The sequence below is a fragment of the Platalea leucorodia genome (genome assembly GCF_965183815.1).
Source record: "Platalea leucorodia genome assembly, chromosome: 11".
Classification (NCBI taxonomy): domain Eukaryota; kingdom Metazoa; phylum Chordata; class Aves; order Pelecaniformes; family Threskiornithidae; genus Platalea; species Platalea leucorodia.
In genome coordinates this window covers 15,629,677-15,649,308 of record NC_138833.1, presented here as the reverse complement: position 1 = coordinate 15,649,308, position 19,632 = coordinate 15,629,677, and the positions used below count along the sequence as shown (strand labels likewise).

At 42.9% G+C, this 19,632-nt stretch overlaps 1 protein-coding gene across 5 annotated transcripts in view; it reads left to right on the top strand.

Moving 5' to 3' along the window:
- The window catches only part of P4HA2 (prolyl 4-hydroxylase subunit alpha 2), a 30,310-nt gene extending 17,803 nt beyond the window's left edge, over positions 1-12,507 (top strand). For 3 of the 5 annotated variants that reach the window (XM_082324409.1, XM_082324410.1, XM_082324411.1), the window contains 8 exons: positions 165-341; positions 4,315-4,385; positions 4,609-4,708; positions 5,889-5,942; positions 8,375-8,434; positions 10,692-10,760; positions 11,210-11,306; positions 12,060-12,507. In XM_082324409.1, coding sequence (XP_082180535.1) covers positions 165-341; positions 4,315-4,385; positions 4,609-4,708; positions 5,889-5,942; positions 8,375-8,434; positions 10,692-10,760; positions 11,210-11,306; positions 12,060-12,130 — 699 coding nt within the window. In that variant the 3' untranslated portion in view covers positions 12,131-12,507. Of the gene's footprint in view, positions 1-164; positions 342-4,314; positions 4,386-4,608; positions 4,709-5,888; positions 5,943-8,374; positions 8,435-8,502; positions 8,569-10,691; positions 10,761-11,209; positions 11,307-12,059 lie in introns of all 5 variants that reach the window. The other 2 variants (XM_082324413.1, XM_082324412.1) reach the window with 2 other exon arrangements.
- Positions 12,508-19,632: the final 7,125 nt, after the last annotated feature.

Sequence of the window (19,632 nt, the reverse complement as noted above, 5' to 3'; positions counted from 1 at the left end):
TGCAGTAAATTGCAGAATTGTTCATGCTTATCTCTTAAATTTGCTCGTCAGCTGATGGCTTTTACAGTGTTTGTGGAATGAAGCTCATTTTCTTTTGTCTTGCCTGTTTTAAATTCATGAGAAGTGGTTAAGCAAACAATGTTTTCTTTGGCATTTTGTTTCAGACGCCTCGAAGACAGAAAAGGCTGTTTTGTAGGTACCATGATGGAAACAGAAACCCTCATCTGCTCATAGCACCCTTTAAGGAGGAAGATGAATGGGATAGCCCTCATATTGTGCGATACTATGATGTCATGTCTGATGAAGAAATTGAGAAAATTAAACAACTAGCTAAGCCAAGGGTAAGTTTCCCCTCTTCCATCTCATTAATGACTGCGAATTCCATGCTTTAATCTCTGTTAGCAAAGACTAGGCAAAGGATTTGAAAGATCTGGCTTCATACTACAGATGATACACTGCAGCTGTGAGCCTAAGGGGAATGATTTCGAAAATGCCTGGTGATGTAGGACCATAAAGCCTAGGCTTCTGAAGGTATTTATGCATTGTTGCATTTAATTATGCAAAGTTCTTGGTAAACAGCTTAGAAACTTTTTAGGAAGCTAGGGACTAGACCTGAAAAGGTAGATGACTGACTGGCTTACAGTGATAGGAGTAGGTGTCCAATATACCTTAAGTCTGCCTTTTGAAATGGAGCCAAACTTCAAAAAAAAATTAAAAAAGCCCAAATCCCAACAAGTGGGAAGAAATAAGGGGTTTGGTTTTTTTAAGTTGTGCTAGAAGAATATCTAGAGGTTTGTTTTTTTTGCTTTGGGTAACCTGGAATCCACTGCTTCTGTTTTAAACCATAGTCTAGACCTGCACAGAGGCAGGCACTTTAGATGCCATGGCGCATCCATGAGCAGAACTGTGGTGTTCTCCTGAAGCCACACACGGCTCACTGGGAATAATGTGATACAGTTAGCAGAGTGAAAAAATCATTTGTGCTTTTAATTAATTCCCACTCCAGGACTTGGGAAGGACGGAGTACTTGTAAGGATGAATGCACAATGCAGTCATTCTCCCAGAGCACTTTAGATCTGACTTTTCCACGTAAATAGCTGTCTGTTGGGCAGCAGAGAAACAGATGCGACAGCTTCAGTATGCTAAGTGTAGATCCAGCTCAAAGGCAGCAGCTTTGAGTGGGAACCCCAGTTCTGGTGCAAAACCTGTTACCCATGGTGTGAATTCTAGTGACTCTGCATGCAATAAAAAAGCAGCTACCGAATGTAAAGCTAGTAATTATCTTGTCTGATTTTTCTGGAGGTGGAATTTCCTGTCTGTTTCCTTTCTGGCAAAAAAAGTATGGTAGTGTGAGGTCAGTAGCAGATGCTACACCTTACTTTTCTGTCAGGTCTGACAAGCATGTAAAACTAAACGCTTCTATTTTTACAGATGAATGGTTCATTTTAGCATTCTTCTAGCTACTGCTATGAAACATGGTACTAAAATTCCAGTCAAGAGTAACCCTTCTGTATGCATTTCTAAATGTAAACATAAATGGTTAGAAACAGTTTGAGAAACTGATGCTTCCTGAGAACATTAATAATTTGGGATGTTTGTGAAGCTGGACTTCTATGACTACCAGCCAGCTATGGGAGTGTTGGCAGAACACTCCTGTCTCGGAGAGGACTCTCGCCTCCATAAATGGAGACTTTTTTCCTATTACATCATACTATAAAACTTCAGGAGCTTCAGATAAAATGGAAGCATTCAAATAGAGTGTATCACTTAATCCATTTTATCAAATTAAGCACACATCCTAAATAAGGCAGTTATTAATTTTTTTGTTTGGTTTTCCCTTTTTGTTCAAAGCTTTATGGAAAGTCTTAAGTCTTGCTCACTGAGTTTTGCTTATATTACTAATGTCAGAGGAGTTCTTCATCTAATCTGTGTTGTGTAGAACTGGGATCAGTCCCTGTGAGTAGGTAAATATTGTAGTCTTAAGATTCAGGTGAAAGTTTTCAATTAAAAAAGAAAAGCAACCTTTTTCTTATAACTTGTTTTTTCTAAATCTGTCTATAGCTCAGTTGCAGGAGTAGCTTTAAATTCTGCAGTACTACTGAAAGAATGGAAAATGCAAGTCCTGCAATGAGATGGTCCTTAATAAATGTAACTTAATTTCAGCCAGGAAATTTTAGTTAGTAATCATGGAAGCTTTCAGACCGAACTCTGAAGTAGTATGTTAGTTTTGGGCTCAGAAAGATGAGCACTTCCTTTGTTCTAAAATGCATTTGCAAGAAACTTCTACTTTTGGGTCCAAGTGCTTTAACATCATCTGCAGTTTACACTTGCCAATATTTTTTGTTTTGTAGAGAAACAACATCTGTACATGATTGAGAGTAGCTGTATTCAAGTTGGTTTTCATGCTTGTTTTGCAAAAATGTAATCATTTTTACTCCATTTCCAAAAAGTAGTTTCAACTTTTCAGGCAATATATGAGAGCTGACTGGGAAGGGTCAAGAAAATTCATAACTATTGGTGTGGATAGCATTGGGACAGATCTGCCATGAAAGTATGAGAACCTTATTCCCAAAAACTCTGGGTGTTACCTGCAATACAGGCATGCCTGAACAGGCAGAAGTATGGCATGGAGGGGGACACATGAATATCTTTGAACTCAGTGCTATAGGATTTCACAAATACACAGAATTTCAGAAGGAAAAGCCAATGGAGTGCATGCTAAACTAAACACAGACTCGAAGAGGAAGACTGGATGAAGCCTCTGACCAATCCAGTGTTATGATGATTCTTCAAAGCCCAGCAAATGCCTATTGTAAGGCTGCTTTCTCCACCCTGAGAGAGGAAGCCTCACATTTATCAGTTGATTATACCAAGTGAGGTATAGATTGTACGTCTTAAATGAAGAAGTCTGCCTATCAGAAAGAGAAGTGTTCTGTTGTCATACAGAGGAGATACGGAATAATATGAATGTAGTCAGGCTTATTTTAGTTCAGATTTATTTAGATCAAATGCTAGACGCAGAAATCAATCAAGCATATACAAGCTTGAAAATGGCAGTGGAATGAAAAGTTTGGGAAGCTAAATTATATCCTAAAAGCTATGCTCCATTATACAAGTGAAGAACAACATTCAGTCAGCCTGGCTTTTCTGTTATGATTTATGCAGGAGAAATCTGGAACAAAATAACAGTGACTCAGAATTACAGGAACAGCTGTGCCAAGAACTCTTGTATAGGGACAAGACAGCTGACATGGATTGTAAAGCTGGCTGGAGACTTATTTGAGGAAAAATGAAGGAAATAATGACTGCATGCTCTGAAGAAAATGCAAATAAAAAGGCTTTCTGTGACCTATAATTAAGTGGAAGGAAGGAGGCATGACTTAAAGTGTTTGTGGTTTGCAGGAGTTAAATTTAAATGTGGTCTGAGTTTACAGTCAAAGAAAGGAGTGTCCCAGTTCTTGTTCTCAGCTGCAAGTATAAAACCAAAGTGACCTGTTGTGTTATGCTAGCCATAGTCTATCGTTTTGACACCACAGCAAATCTGATCAGTTTTGCCAAGTTCCAAATCTTTCCTACAAATATGGTGATATGGCCTAATGGTGAGGATGTATTACTTGCTGTTTAAAATGTGTGGGTGAGCTGCGCTTTTGCAGAGTTACCTTCATAATGCAGTAACATTATCTCAAACTGTCTCTGTGAATTAGATGTTCCAGGCGTCTTCCAACTGGGAAATCTGAGCACGGTAATGTTGAGAGTTACCCTCAAGGGTTTTCTGCCATTGTGGATTTGCCTGCCCCATGACTTGTAACTCACTCCATAGAAGTTTTCACTTGTTATTTTTCAGCTAAGAATGAGGTTGTCTGGGGTTTTTTTTTTTTTTTTTTTCAGTCAACACAAGGAGCAGGCTGATTAAATTTATGGAGTATCCAATGATTTTCTCTTGCCAAGAACTTGGGCTTCATATGTTGTTAACTTTTGTTGTTGTTCTCTCTTGCTAATATTGACTCCAGCTGTTTTAAAAAGTACCTTCAAAACCTGTTCAGCAAGCAGTACTTGTGGATTTAATGAATATCATGGCTTGGGCAGTCAGGCAAATACTTTTTGCAGGATCAAATGCAGGTGATGGGTTGCACTTGTGTTCTGCATGTATTGTTCTAGCGTGAAATTGGAACCAGCTCGACGTTGGAGCTATAACTTTCATCCAGTGATATACTGAAGTTGGACAAATCAGGTATTGATTTTGGTTAAGATGAGAATTTTTTTCTAACCTGTAGTTGATGCGTTTCTTCCCCCTTGGGATTTTTTTTGACACAGCTGGCACGCGCCACAGTACGTGATCCCAAAACTGGTGTCCTTACAGTGGCTAGCTACAGGGTATCAAAAAGGTAAGCAGAGAAGAGTTTAGCTTTAAGGTTTTTGTGCTTAACAGCTGTCATCTGCTACCTGCAGCTGAAAACTTGAAGTGCTTTGCATGTAGCAAAAGCTTGCACAACAAATGCATGGTAAATGGCTCTTTTAGCCATCTGACTACAGGCTACCTGCCTTGGGAAATGGGTTTTTGTGGTTGGTATTCCAAACTAACATGTTTCAATCCTTCCCTTTTCCTAGCTCATGGTTGGAAGAAGATGATGATCCTGTTGTGGCCAAGGTGAATCAACGAATGCAGCAGATCACAGGGTTAACAGTGAAAACAGCTGAACTATTGCAGGTTGGTACACTTCTCTTGTCAGACTTCACCCTGTTAAAATTAGCTGCTGGTCAGGGTGATCGGGTGCTTATGCAGATATAAACATAGGCTGGCTCTTATCCAGTCCCTCTTAGGGGTTCTGTTGTCTGCTGACTAAGCACATGGAGTAGGTAAGGTGTTTATGGTGTGTGGGATGTTCCCAGCTGCTGCTAGCTGTAGGGACCTGGCAGGTAGATGTTTTCCCTTTGTATGCCAGGCAGAGACGGGTGGAGATATCAAATAGAAGATTACTTTGTGCAGGAATCTGTGACTTACCGGTTTGTTTTGAGGGAAATGCCTGCCACTTATTTTCAAGTCTGCAAAAGCTGAACCTCCTTCCTAGCGGAACCTTTCAGAGACCCAAATATTTTTCATAGTCCTGCTATATTCTCATATAACGTCTGATCTTTGGCTGTCTGTTGGGGAGAGGAAGGAGAGTAGGAGTGGTACAGCACTGCCAGAATAGCTGTACCTTAGCCTGTTTACTGCTTCTCTTCCTCCATGCTCCTTGAATTCCTGTTTTAGAGCCTGATTGAAGTGCTGTTGATTACTGGCTATCTGCAGAAACCAGGTAATTGTGTAGTGATGTGGGGGGCATGTTAAATGCAGCCTGAGAGTAACTAAATCATAAATTATATGATCTTCAGATAAAGTAAGCAAAGTGGTGCTTTTAAGCTACTTTGAGCCTTCTGTGTTATTGGATGGGCATGTGTATGTAATGGATCATACATGTGTGACACAATCTAATTCTAGGCTGTGTATCTCCTAGTTTGGACACACTTACTAGGGAAATACATGCACTCAGCTCCCTCCTCTTCGGAGTAGGGAGCAAGAGAGTGGTAAAACTATTGCTGCACATTCATGTTAAACGTGCTGTTGTAGTGATAACTAAAGAGTGCTGCCATTGAAAAACATTTGGTACCGAGAAATATTCTCAGTGAAACCCTTAAACTAGAAAGGGAAAGAGCACTTAAGTTGTTTCTCATCTGTGTACCGCGTTTCTGGCAAACTAAACAGAAATTAAGTGTGCTATAGATAACAATCTTGTCACAAAGCGCTGTTTCTGAAAGCATGTTTTGGATCTCTTGAGAGCAAACGCTATCTTCTGCAGCAGTTACTTGCAGTTCAATGGATGTTTTTGCTTCCTTCTTCCATGCTGTAGGTTGCCAACTATGGAATGGGAGGGCAGTATGAGCCACACTTTGATTTCTCTAGGGTAAGATCACACTTTCGGTTATTTTAATGGGGCAGGGAGGGGGGAACAGTTTGTTTTGAGAGAAAACTGTCGAAATGGTTTTCTGTTAAAACAATGTATAGCCCTGCTGCATGGATGGATTATGACTTTTGAAAAGCCTTTGCTCTGCCTTCACTGATGCTGAAAGTTCAAGAGAACATTGAACAAATCTGCCTGCTTATCTTTGTCACCTTGGTTCCTTGCACAGTGTAGAGATATTAAGATAGTCATGGAGCACTTGAACGTGCTCTTTCCATTGCTCTATTCGGAAACTGAGGTCTGCAAGCCCTGGGTTGTGAGTCCACGTTGTTCCATTAGGCTTCCGAGTTCAGCAAGGTTGTCCGAGTCCTCCTTTGGTGGATATTTTAAAGCACTTTGCAGGAGCTGGCTGAGGAGGAGACATCCTCCTACCTCCCTTCAGAAAAGTAGCCATTATGGAAATCTTCATGTCCTTCTGGCAAAACCCTTAGTGTGGCTGCAGCTATAGGGTCTGAAAAGGGTTTGTCAGGTTGATGTTCAGGAGGTCAGTGCCACAGCGAGCAGATGAACTTGCAGCTGGTCGGTGCCAGATCCGCAGTAGGCACTAGAGGGCTCTACCTGGCAGATAACAGCTCTGGTTTGCTGCAAGTTGGGGGGAGAAAAGAACAGAAATTCTTAATTGTTACCCTAGAACAGTTTATGAACATGCTAGTCATACTGAAGAGCTATGGCGACTGGTCATTTCAAATATAAAATCCATCTGATGCCTTCGTTTCCAGTAGAACTGTGGCATTTCAGTGGAATCTGGCTTAATTCAGGCTGTCCCAAGTGGTTTTACCTGGTAGAAGGATTGCTGCAGCCAGAACGCAACCCGATAATTGAGTGCAGAATTAAAGCCGCCCAGCTTAGCACTGTTTAAAAAAAATAAAAATAAAAAAAATCTTGAACTACAACACTGTGGAAGCTCATATTCGTTAGCTTTGGCCTGTTGAGAGAATTTTCCTGTTAACTTTAAGACTGCTTTGTTTCCTGAGTCAAGCAAATGCTCTTATTCTCTTCAAAGCCCTTGAACTCAAGGACCTCAGCCATCAAATTGGCCGGTGTGGACTCTACTGTTGGATTAGGCAGCTAGGGCAGAGCTGCACTTGGAACATAACCTTGGCTGCAGTCATCAGTTAAGGCAAGGCAATCGCAGAATTTGCCATAGTTTTGGACTGGTCCTCCAGGCTCTCTGTGCATCACAGATTTCTGTGTTGAAATACAGAGATACTGCTGTGTCTCCCCATCTCCTGATCAGCCTTGCAGCTTTTTGTTCCCCTTGCAGTTCTCAAATAGGGACATGTTAATAGTTGCATATGACAATTTTGAGGTTTTATTGGCTGCTCAAAAGTTAAGAGGAAATCTTTTGATATTGAAGTTCAGAAATGCATGGCTGGACCTGTATTTGGCAGCAGTGGCAGAAACCAGGGAATCCCCTATATCTCAATGCTCTTATGTTGGCTCTTAGATGGAACTTGCATATGCAGATGCAAAAGTCTTTTTTTTTTTTTTTTTTTATGAACCTATTTCAGGAAAGACCTTTTATTTCTTGAAATATACTTCAAGCAGACTGAACTCTTAACATCTTAAAGATGGTGGCTGTGGCTTTCTGTGCTGTTTGTTTTTTCTAGTACTGATTTCTGGTTCTCTTTAAATGTACAAGATTATTGTTTTTTGTGTTGAAGAGTGCACCTTAATGTCTCCTGGCTGAAATGACTTTTAATTGCCTTTTTTTGAGGGGAGGAGAGACATTTTGGTATTCTAGATGTTCTTTCCGCTTCTAAACTGGCACCAACGTGATCTCATGCTTCAACAAACGAAACTCAGTGTTTCCTACAGAGTAAAGACAATTTGATCTTTTTGATGTGGTCCTTAATCCTAGACAGGCAACCACCTGAAAGAAGTTCATTATTGCTATTTTGCAATTTTGCCTACTGGCAAAAAATGCATTTTATCTTCTCATGACAGTATTTCTTTGAGTCGCTACTACATTTACGAGACTCTAGTGTGATCCCTAAAGCCCACTGAAGATGAGGTTTTTTTCATATTCACCTCAGTTGTTGACTTTGGATCAGTGTCCAGTACAGTAACGGCCTGTTTTAACTTTAACTTTACTTGAATAACATCTGTGCCACAGGCCCTGGAAACATTGCTTCTACTCTGCCCTAAGAATTGCTTCAGTGCTACTTATCCTTATAGCATCTGAGCGCTACGTGCATGCATTTATGCACCCTGGCTGCAATTTGTAATGGCTTTAATGTTGCCCTGTATCAATTGTCCCCTTTTTATTCCAACTCTTTTTAAATTGGGCTTAAGGATCTCTCTGCAGAGCTACACATATGTAACACTAGTGTGAGCCTGTGTGGAACTTGGGTTAAAGTTGTTGTCTGTTACAGCGACCCTTTGACAGCACACTCAAATCGGAAGGAAATAGGCTAGCGACGTTTCTTAACTATGTAAGTACCTCTGTTTGTCTGCTGTCTGTGAGCTTGAAGTTTGCAGTTATTCTCATTTAATTTTATAGAAAGATGAGCCAGATGCTTTCAAGCGGTTAGGGACTGGAAATCGCGTGGCCACTTTTTTAAACTATGTAAGTATAATGATCCTTTATGCATTGAGTGTAACTTCAGCAGCATCTTGTTTACAGCTTGTGCAGTTGGTTATTTGTAGAGATTCCCTGGCATCTGGAAGTAGGGACTTCATTATTCTTGCAGCATCAGGTGCTGTCCCATCTGAGTTGATAGTATTCCGGTGGTATTTAACCTCAGAGCAGAAAATTTGAATACAGGGCCCAGCTTCCCCTTTTGGCCACTCTACTATGAAATCTTTGGACTTCGTTGTATTCCTGTTGGTGGGAGAGGAGAATCTGGCTTATTTCTCAAAGGCGGGTGCTTGGGGTACTCATGTGGTATGCTGTTTGAGAACTTGACTATCAGCCATTTGCTGTGAGACAGTCATGTTCTTCCACCACTGTTTGACAGCACTTGATGTTGTGGGCTGTCGGCCTCCATTTTAGCTGTTTGTCAAAGCTAGGGTTACTCTGGCATAGCTGTCGCTTCAGCAAATGGAGGAGACGTAGCTAATAAACTCAGTGCAACTGGGTTACAAATGCAGAATTGAAAAGATTCATTAGTTGCATGCATTATACAGCCTGCAGACCATGTACACTGGAATCATAACTGCCACTGATACTAGTGGCCTAATGTTTTCACAGTAGTCTTCTGACAGTATTTTATCAACCTATACTTACTGTACCAGTAATCAGGATCTACTACGTCTAACTTTTGAGTGATAACTTCAAATTTAAAATTCTGTGATGAAATATTTATGGCTGAGCTGGTATTTTAAGTGTGAAATGCAGCTCAAAACAGAACCAGAAATACTTTCAACTTGATATGGCAGGGGAGGAAATAATCTCTGAAACAAGAATGAAAATAAGATAAGTAGCTGTGAAATAATCTGCTGCTAAGAGGCTTTAATTTTAAATTGTCTCTATCTGTATTTTGTTTACTTCTCAGACTTTTGGACAAGCCTTCATTTAGAGTGAATGATATGTACCTTATTGTCTGCCAGTTGTACATGGTCAAAGGTGATTTACCCTTGTATGTCTGACGTACACCGTATCATACACGTGCCAACACCCTTACTAAAAAGAGTGGTTGTCTTGCTAAGATGTAGGTATTAACTTGCAAAGTTGCATGCACGTGCTTTCTAGTTGGAAGGGGCAAAAACCTGTGCACCTATGGCATCTTATGCCCTTTTATTGTAGGTACCAAGCAGGAGGACACCAGAGTGGTAATAACATCTGCTTTAAACAGAAATCCAAGTTACAATAGAGAACGTGGGGACCTGGCGAGTGCATTAATAGTAGTTCTGCTGTTTAGATTTGGTGGGAGCTGAATCCGACTCATTTGTTTCTTTTAATTAGAATATGATCAAAAACTCACTGAAATGAGTGGAACGATTTTCTGTTTTTAATGGGAGTATTTCCAGGAACTTCAGTGGGTTTTGTATCACGTCTAGAATTTATAGTGAATCCATCATTACTGATGAATTCAATAGGGTTAAATTCATTCCAGTGTAGAAGGGCGAAGCATAAAGGTATATGCTTTTCTTTTGAGTTGCATAGCTGTAGGTATTAAAGCTCAAGATGCAGAAAGCGCTTGCAGTGGCATAACATCAGTGGTGAACAACATAGAAACAGTGCAGAAAGTGAGGTTTTCTAATAGTTTGTATAGTTTTTGAAGCGGTTGACCAAGATGCATAAACTAAATTATGAAAATCGGTTCCAAAGACATGGTTTCAATTTATGAGGAAACGTGGTTAAACGCACTTACTTGTTTTCCTAATTGGATCATAAACTGGAATGAAATTCTTGAAACTGATTTGCTCTGAAGTCCTCTCCCTTGTTGTAGAGTACTAGCGTATTAACACTGCAGGTACACAACTCTCTATGGCTAACTGCTTGTGCAATAGATTACGTATAGTCTAGATGAAGTGCTGAACAAAAGCCTTTAGCTGAAATAAAAGCCTTCAATAGCAGGTACTGTTACTTTTGCAGTTCGTGCTGGTTGAAGTGCATCCTTTCCTCATCAGTGCCTCTCAGAGGTGCAAGTAGCAATCTCTGTTAGGGCTTGGGGCACTTTAGTTTGTGGGACTGCATGTACAAAAAGCATTGTAAATGGACAGAGTTTGCGGACTTTGTTTTCTCAGATGAGTGATGTAGAAGCTGGAGGAGCTACAGTTTTCCCAGATTTTGGGGCAGCAATATGGCCCAAGAAGGTAAATTCTATTTGATTTCTCCTCTCCTGTTGCTGTCTCTTCCTTAGTACAGTCCTGCATCCATTTAAAAGTCAGCTAACGTGACAAAGTGCTGTTCACTGCAACTTGATCGACAGGCTGCTGTGTATCAAGGCAGTTGTAGCTGATCTTGTAGACTGCAGGGCTGCTTCCTTTGTTTTACAATGTATAATGTGAACAGTTTCTGTGTAAAGCTGTAATTAACAAAAAACCCCTTGTGTTCAGGTAGAACTCCTCTCTACTCTGAATGTGGCTGAATTAATAGAGTGGGACTAAGGGGGTTTTTTGTATGCCATCAGTGGTGGCCTATGTTAAAGTGCTTCATAAGAGCCTGCAGCTGAATTCATAGGTGTTTTTCCCCCTCCTTACTGTAACCTGAATAATTATATTGACTAGGTTCTGACTAATCCAGATCTGATTTCACTTTTCAGGGAACAGCAGTGTTTTGGTACAATCTTTTCAGAAGTGGCGAGGGTGATTACAGAACAAGGCATGCAGCTTGTCCAGTACTAGTAGGGTGTAAATGGGGTAAGTAATACTCCTTTAGGAACAAAACCTGAAGGAAGGCCTATGTGTATGCAAAGCTGGTGATATACTGAGCCCTTGTAACAGCATTTAATAACCCGGGGGTTGCCATTTTAACTACTGGAGTCATTTGGCCATAATGAAAACTGGAGCCATCAACAGCATGTAGTATTAAGCAGCTACATTGTTCAGCTGTAGCTTTTCTAGTGAGTTTATTTTGTGTTAAGGACAGCACAAAATGTCTAAGAATGTCACTGGATTTGCATAATGTATCAGCATCAGGACAACTTGAATTATCGCTTGACTAGAATCAGGTCTGTTCCTGCAAAGACTTGTGCATACTTTTAACTGCAAAAGGAGGAGAGCTCCTTGTAAGGTAAATGTGAATGTCTGGACACTGGGAATTTCTGCTAACTGCTGAAAGCTTCCCAAGCTTCATGTCATCCATTCCCATACCCACCTCCCCCAGCCTCCAAGGTATTCCCCTGGAGTGCCAGAGCATACTGATCTATAAGTGATCCCAGACCCAGAATACGCTGCTTTGTTACTGTTGGCCCCAGAATTGTGCAATTGGAAAGATCCTTTCTTCCCCACTCCTTTGCATCTTCCTATGTCTTTCCCATTGGATGGGTAAAGTAGTATAAGTAGGGATCCTCAGACTGAGAGATGAGATTTTACTTGAAGTAACCATCTGGGTTGCGGTGATACACACACTGGGTACATGGTGGTAACTAATTTCACATCCTTGTTCCACAGTTTCAAACAAATGGTTTCACGAAAGAGGAAACGAGTTCTTAAGACCTTGTGGGAGAACAGAGGTTGACTGAAACCCAACCTGCTGCAGGCCTTTGTTTCTCTGTCTCCTTTTCTACTGTTGTTTGTTCCAGTTCATTTCTAAGAAATGATCCATCTTTTTCTCAAAGAGTCCTGGCACTTTACCAAAAAAGGACAACAAAATATGTAACACCTGTGAAAGAAAGTAAATGGCATTGTACACATACTTGTGTTTTGGTTGCTGTTATTTCCATGTTCCCCCTGCCATCCTCCTTTGACCTGCCTTCTGCCCTCCCAACTTCCCCTGTACTAGTGGTGCAAACAGTGCTGTGGGCGATTCAGTACCTTTGGGTGCCTGGTCTTGTGCCTTTTGTACCTCAGAAGATTTAGATGTTAAATATTTCTTTGAACCAAAGGGGTTTTTTTTAAAGTTTTGTGTACATGTTGATTTTATTGTATTTCTATGGATCACAAGTTTTGAAACAAAAATAAATGTTCTTTCCATAAAGTGATTCTCTATTTTGTGTCCTTAATAGGTATATCAGTGCTTGGTTTTAGGGAGCAGTGGGCCTTTACTTTTTCCTTTATTGAGGGCCTGTTGCTCTGTGGCCCTCTTTCTGTAGAAAATATGTCCATGGTTTTGGACAGTGTTTTATTTAAGGCTCCAGCACCTTCTGCTGAAGCTGGAAAGGTTTAATTTGTGTATTGAAACTGGGAGCAGGCAGGCTGCACATTTTGGGCCAATGGCAACTGTGATCTCCGTTTTATTACACTTATGAGAAGCCTTTCTCTGTGATAACTTTTCTCTTGTGGGGTACTATCTGTTTTTGATGCAAGCAGTTATAAAAATCTGAAGCCTTTCAAGACTTTCAACAGTCTTGACAATTCTTGATTCTAAAAGTAGGCATCTCTGCTGATGAAACACTGCATTTTTACTGCAGGAACACCTGATCCAGCAGAGCTCAACACCTATTGAAGTCAGCAGGACGGCTTGCAAGCAAATCTTAATCTACTTTTGTAGACTGGAGCAGGGTTTTGTCTTGCCCTTCAGGCAGGCTGGGAATAATCAATGCCCTTCAAACACAAGGATTCAGAGTCTCCTTTGCCTTTTTGCTTTGTTAGCATGTGTGTAATGGCCACAAGCCAACGCATGGAGGACAGTGTTGTCCACAATAGAAAGGAAATCCCATTTCTGACTTATAATTCAGAAGAAATGACAGTTGATTGCTTAAAAAAAAAAAAAAGAGCGAAGTTGTGGAGAAATAGGCAGATGTTCCAGAAATGTAGAAACTTGCTGTTGGTACCAGGCTGTTTTATCGATATGCCACTGCAGGGTGGATGGACTGCAGATCTCTCACTGGCCATTTCTGGTATGGGCATGACTTCATGGGAATATGGATGACTGCAGGTGAACTTAAAGCCAAAAATGGTAATGGCTTTACAACTGGAAGTTACTGCTTAAAGACTAGCTTGGGCAATTGTTAATATACCAACATATGAAAACGGCCTCAGAAAGTGAAAGAAATTTCAATGACACTGAAACATCCAGTTGCAGTCATGATTGCCATGTGACAGACATTGGTTTCCTTTCGTACTTCTCCGTTGCCCTGTGTTGTGCAAAGACTGAATGAGCTAGAGTGAGGTAATGCTTAAAACAACTGTCGGGCAGGATCAGAAGCAATGCACCTGCTGTCCTCCTAGGAGAGACTTGTGGAACAGAAGGGGTTTACATGGTGGGTATAACAGATGACATCCATTTATTGTATTGGTAATAAATTGTGACTTAGCAATATATGTTCATGTGCCCCTGAATTTTACATGTGAGGAATTTAAGAACTTAATGGTTATTGCTTTGTTTAGTCATTTAGATGCAGCATGTAAGTACATGTATTCACTAGAGTGTTAATTTTTCTGTTAACCGTACACAACTGGTAGAGAGAGGTCTTTGCCCAGGCAGAGATGTGTTGAGTTAATGACACTGAAATGAGAAGAGTATCTAGTCTTGTAAATAAGCTTTTTGTGAACAGTTATAGCAGGTAGCTATAGGAATTGCAAGATTTTCGCCTAAAAGCTTTAATGACCTAGCACAGCATAGCTCGATAGTTGCTCTCCAGCCTCTCACAGTGCTGCTTCACTTGCCATGAATGTTGTGGTTGTTGGCTGGCTGTTCAGAATATTTCATTGCTGACCTCTAGTTTTCTTAGTAAAATCTCTCAGCACAGCATAAACTTAGGAAATCAGTTTTGCTTTATAACAAAGCATTCAACATATGGCAGCCTCAGAGATGTGAAGAAGAACTGATGAGGAGCCAAACCCACAATCTCTGGTTGGAACACTTTGGATTTCAGGGGGAGGAAGAGGAATCTACTTAGACTTTCTGTCAGTGTGGTATGTTGACAGATAAAGTTCACATCAGGACTCTGGCCAAAAATCTGCACATCCCACTTCTGAAATAGTGTAGTTGGCTGGGAAATACCATTGTTAACTGTATTATACTGAACTTTTTAAGCTAATTTTACTCGTTTGTTTTCTCTGGGGAAAAACTCTATCCTATTCTGAGTTGCTTTCCACCTTGCTTCAGTCTGTCCATTGAAGTAGGATGTGATGAGTGGATGCAGAACTGCTCAAATGCTAAGCTTGCTTTTGTGCTGTGCGCAGGATTTGCTTACTGCTAAGCTGATCTGAAGAATAATAGCTGTTTTAGAGAAAACGGTGTATGTGACTCATGGGCATTCCGTAACCTCCCAGGCATATTTGTGTAGTCTGGCAGATTATGTTGCTTGTTCTGTCTCCTATCATTCTAGAAGATGAACAGAATATGGCAATTATCCTAAAATTAAGCCTAAGGGATAGTTTTTAGACCTAAAAGAGGAGATTCATATGCTGGAATAAATAAGCCTTCCTCCATCTAGGCATAGGGAGCTTCTGCCTATGTATCACTGGTATGGTAAGTACTTAAGTCGTGTTTAGACTGAAGTGGTTTTTCTCCTGACGTACTGCTGACTCTTCTTTATTTCACAGCATTTAAGTACTTTGTACAGATATTTATACACACTACAAAGGCTTACTGTGGACAAGTGGCTGCCAGACACTTTGAAGTGCTTTGGGAACCTTTCAGGTCACATCTGTTAGCGTTAGCTTGCTGATGTGGTCTTTAAGGCGCTGCTCTACATAACAGGTACTGATGAAAGCAGATACCATGTGAACTGTCATGGAAAGATGGTCTCTTATCGTGGCTTATGTAGTCATAAGAAGAACAACCACCCCCAGCCCGTGCCAGTAATCCACATCCAGTTTGAGCGTGTGGTTTCTTAACTCCTGGCCTGAATGCTACTGTGTGGACATAGGCTGTGTCACTGAGCAATTATGCAGCCCTCCAGCTGGGTTAGGAAATCACCTAAAGCATCAATGTTCAGCTGTGTAGGCTCAGTGAAGTACTTACCTTTTCTGCATTAGAAGTTACTTCTCTTTCCTGTTACAGTGGAAAAACATGTGAAAATCATCTATCTAATCACTTCAGAGGGGGAAAACTGGCAGCCAGCCCAAAATGCGTAGTGTGAGCGGAGAAAGGGTTTGGCTGTGATGGACAAGGGAAGCCGTGCAAGCTATGGCAGAGAGAAATGGGGGTGTTCTGTGGGGAGGGGGACCGTACTTGTATAATACAAGAGTTGTGTACCTCAGCTGAGCTATAAAATCTCTAATGTGAGAAGAGAAAGGGTCTTTTTTCAATGATGCCAAGTTTTATTTGAGATGAGGATGGGGGTTGTGTGTGTGTAAAGGGCAGCCTAGGATATAGCTGCCCCCCTAGCCTCTTCCTTTTGTTCTTCCTTTAAGCAGTGGTGATGCTGGGGTACAGGTCAGCATAGTGTGTGCTCCTTCCTTTCTGAATGAGAGGAATCCCTGTCAGGGACTCTGAAAAGTGCCAAAACCTGACACCTGTGAGCTCTAGGTGATGGGAATTTAAAGATACCAATTTCACATGTTTAGTCCTGAATCTGTCTCATCCTGCAGGGAAAAGACTACATAGACTGTGTGTGGTGAGGATGTGTTTATTTAACCAGAGGTCAGCGCTTGTCCTCTGTAGTGATTCTGATAATCCCTTCCTAAATGCTCATGTGGTTACTCCTCTGTGCTGCCCTTTGGGGATGGTTGCCTCCTGTCCCTCTGAGGGGAAGGTGAACCAGAAAAGGAGGATGGTTCCAGTTAAGTGCTTCCAGACCAGTGCAGCCCCAGGAACCCTTACGTTTGATCTGATTCCAGCTTCTCTGACTCCTGTCTTGGCCTTCCTTCTCCTTCTCGTCTACAACATCGCCTTACCTCTGGAGAGGCATCTGCGTGGCACTGCCAGCAGCACAAGGGCAAAGGTGGATACCTAATCCTCCGCATACCTTGCGGTGATAGGCAGCGCCCAGGTCAGGAGTTTTCTGGGGACTGTCGTGGGACGCGCTGCCCAGAAAGCGAGCATGTTGTTCTGGTGTCTTTGGACAGGAGTGTGACGATCATATGAAATAATAGTAATGCTAGGACGTGGTTAACCCACGGGTACCTTGCACCTCGGTGATGTATGCGGGTGGCTGGCTGATGGCTCTCGCATCCCATAACAAACAATAGGTTTTCAATGATTGTAGGGTAACCCCTGCTTGGCTACAAGTTTTGATCATCCATAGCTGGGAAGCGCTCAGGTGTTTACCTGCTGTGTGAAGAGAGTGAGTAAAGCACATTAAGAAAGAAGAATGAAAGTGAGAATCTTCGTAACGAGCATGGGAGAGATGCTGGATATCTTGGACTGCCTGAAGACACCCAGCGCTTTGCACATACCTTCTGAGATGCTTGTGCAGGCAAGAGGAGAATCTCTCCTACCCTCTGCAGTGCCGCTTAGAAGCTGACCTTTCAGCAAAGCCAGGCAGTCCACATCCCATCACTTACCTCTGCTTACTGTTTTGCACACAGAATCGCCTCAAAGACAGGCTTTGTTTGCAAAGCCCTGGGAGAAACGGCCTCCCAGGCGTTCTCCAGCTTTCAGAGACAGCCTTTGGCTCGAGCATGCACTTTGGGACGTTTCTTCTGAAATTTCTAGTGAGTCCTTGAAAGAAAGTCAAGGATAAAACCAAGTTGTTCACCTGATGTTAAGCATCAACTGGGTCAAAACTCATTACACAGCTGAAGAATTATTTTTCCTTGAAATCTGGTTTTCTGCTATGCTCCAAGGGCTCACAACTGCATCAGCAACTTATATGGGAAACCAGGGTTCCGGTGACCCGAGTCCTTGCAGCGTGTTGCTGTGTGTGGGCAGGCGTAACCAGAGCACAAACCAGCACCCAGCTCTCTGGGAGGAAGGAGCGTGGTTGCAGTTTTAGCCTCCAGCTGCTGGGGCAGGTGGGCAGCAGCAGCAGCAGGGATGTGATATCGGCTGCAGCACGGGGGTGGGCAGCCCCATGGCCACAGCTCACATCTCTGATTAAACTCTTGCCCCCAGTGTTCTCTGCTGTGAATCTTCATGCAGCCCAGATACTGAAAACAAAGCTGTGTGGGGCTGTTTGCTAGCAAATGAGATCATGGGTGAAGCTGTTTTGCAACATGTTTTGAGCTAGAAATACACTTTGCCAGGTGTTTCGGGTCAAGATGTGGGTCGGAAATGGCAGACCTGAGTGTGCCCTCAGTGTAACCCGGCGTGTTTCTAACTCCCTTGTTTGTTCTGGGGCACCTCTGAGTCAAATTTATGAAATGATCCTGTTTTTACCCTCCTGTGACCTGAAAAGGGCAGAGCGCTGCCCCTTCCCTCGAGCTGCGATAAAGGACAGGCTTCAGGTGGGGCTGTGCTGCTGGCTTGGCTGAGCTCTCGCTCAGAAGGTCCTCCTGCTTCCCGGTGCTTCTGCTCCCAGGAGATGAAGACAACCAGAGGAATTTCACTGCACTGGCATTTTGGTATGCTTTTATTGAAAAAATAGAATAGCCAAACATAGGAGGGGTCACCTCTTTGACCCCACGCTGGGGGGGTGGTTTCTTGCTGCATCAGGCCCCTACCTGCAAAATAGGGCCTGGATTCAAATATGCCCTTTCAGCCTCCAGTGTGGAGGTGAGAGCCCTGCAACATCTGAAGCCTGATGGTGATGTAAAATAATATAGGAGCGAGCTGAACAAACACCAACAGCCCCTTGTGGGGCTGCTAATCTTTTCAGGCCTTGGGGCACTTTGTCATTCCTTATAGCTGCAGTGCTATTGCTGTTGGTGTCTGTAGTCTGTATCTGCAAAGATGATGGAAGATTGGATGTACAATACTGCACAACCAGACTACCAGACAACAGACCTCGTGGGACCTGATGAACTTTTTGAATCTTCTCTGCTTGTCTGGGCCGGGGTGGAGTGACTCACGCAGCCCTGGTCTCCCGCGGTTCAGCAGACCTCTACCCGTGTCCGGCTGTAGACTGGGACAGAGCCTCCGAGTGACTCAGCACCTGGAAGAGGAGCTGGAGTAGTGGCTGATGCTGGCACTTACCCTGTCTTCTGGAGAAGATGAGTTGAGCCCGTGGGACTGCTTGTTCCTTTGGCTGTGGAGCACTTGCCTGTGATTTCGTTGGAGCATGGCAGCCGCACTCAGCTGGTGAGCATCAAACACCTGCGGTCCGGGTGCTCAGCTGCCCACGGGGCATTGCTGAGCCCCTGCAGGGGCTGCTGCACCTCAGGCGTGCTGGCAGCGAGATCTCTCCCAGGTCCTACCACAATATAATGTTTTCACTTGGTTCTGCATTGCTTTCCTCTGCTTTAATGTTCTTGAATGAAGGCAGACAAATGAAACATTTCTGACTCAGTGAGGTATATGAATTTGTAAGCGCTAATACCACATGGCAGCCTTAGGCTGTCACTTCCTAAAAAGTGTTAATTTATTCATGCTCTCTGGTCTCGCTTTACCTCCACACATGTATTTTGGTGGGAGGAATACTGTAAAATGTGCAACACGCCTGTGTCAGTGGGAGGGAGGGAGGTGATGGCTGTGGCTGTCCCCTGCCTGCTACAGCCCTCGCCCTGGGAGAAGCGCGGGCCGCACGTGGCTGCGGGATGTGACCCTGTCAATAACGAGCCAAGTCTGACTCTTGCAGGTGTCCTCCTTTACCATGCAAAGGTTTCATCTGCTTCCAGCATGGCTTTCCCCAGTTCCTCCAGCTGGGAACACGTGTTCTTTCTCTGGACAAGCTGGTCGCAGTTGGATCCCAGCTTCTCTGCAGCTCAGCCTCTCACGTGGGCTGCTCCGGCTCTGGGTTAGGAGGGAGGGAGCTGTTTCAAATTAGCAGACAAAGCCGCTGGGGTCATTGAGCTCTTATTCACGTAGTTTTACCCTTGCCAAAATAAATTATGGAAATCTCCTACTGAGTCCATCGGCCCAGCCAAGGCTCTGCTTGCTGACCAAACTCCCCCATGAACTCTGCTTGAAAAATCCGCACGCTTGCCCATGCAGCTGGATCCTGCTCATGCCCCTGGGGCAGGGAGCACCCTGGCTTGTGCACATGGCAGGGGGCAAGGGCCTGCTGGGTGCTCCTGGCTCAGCGCAGCCCCTTAG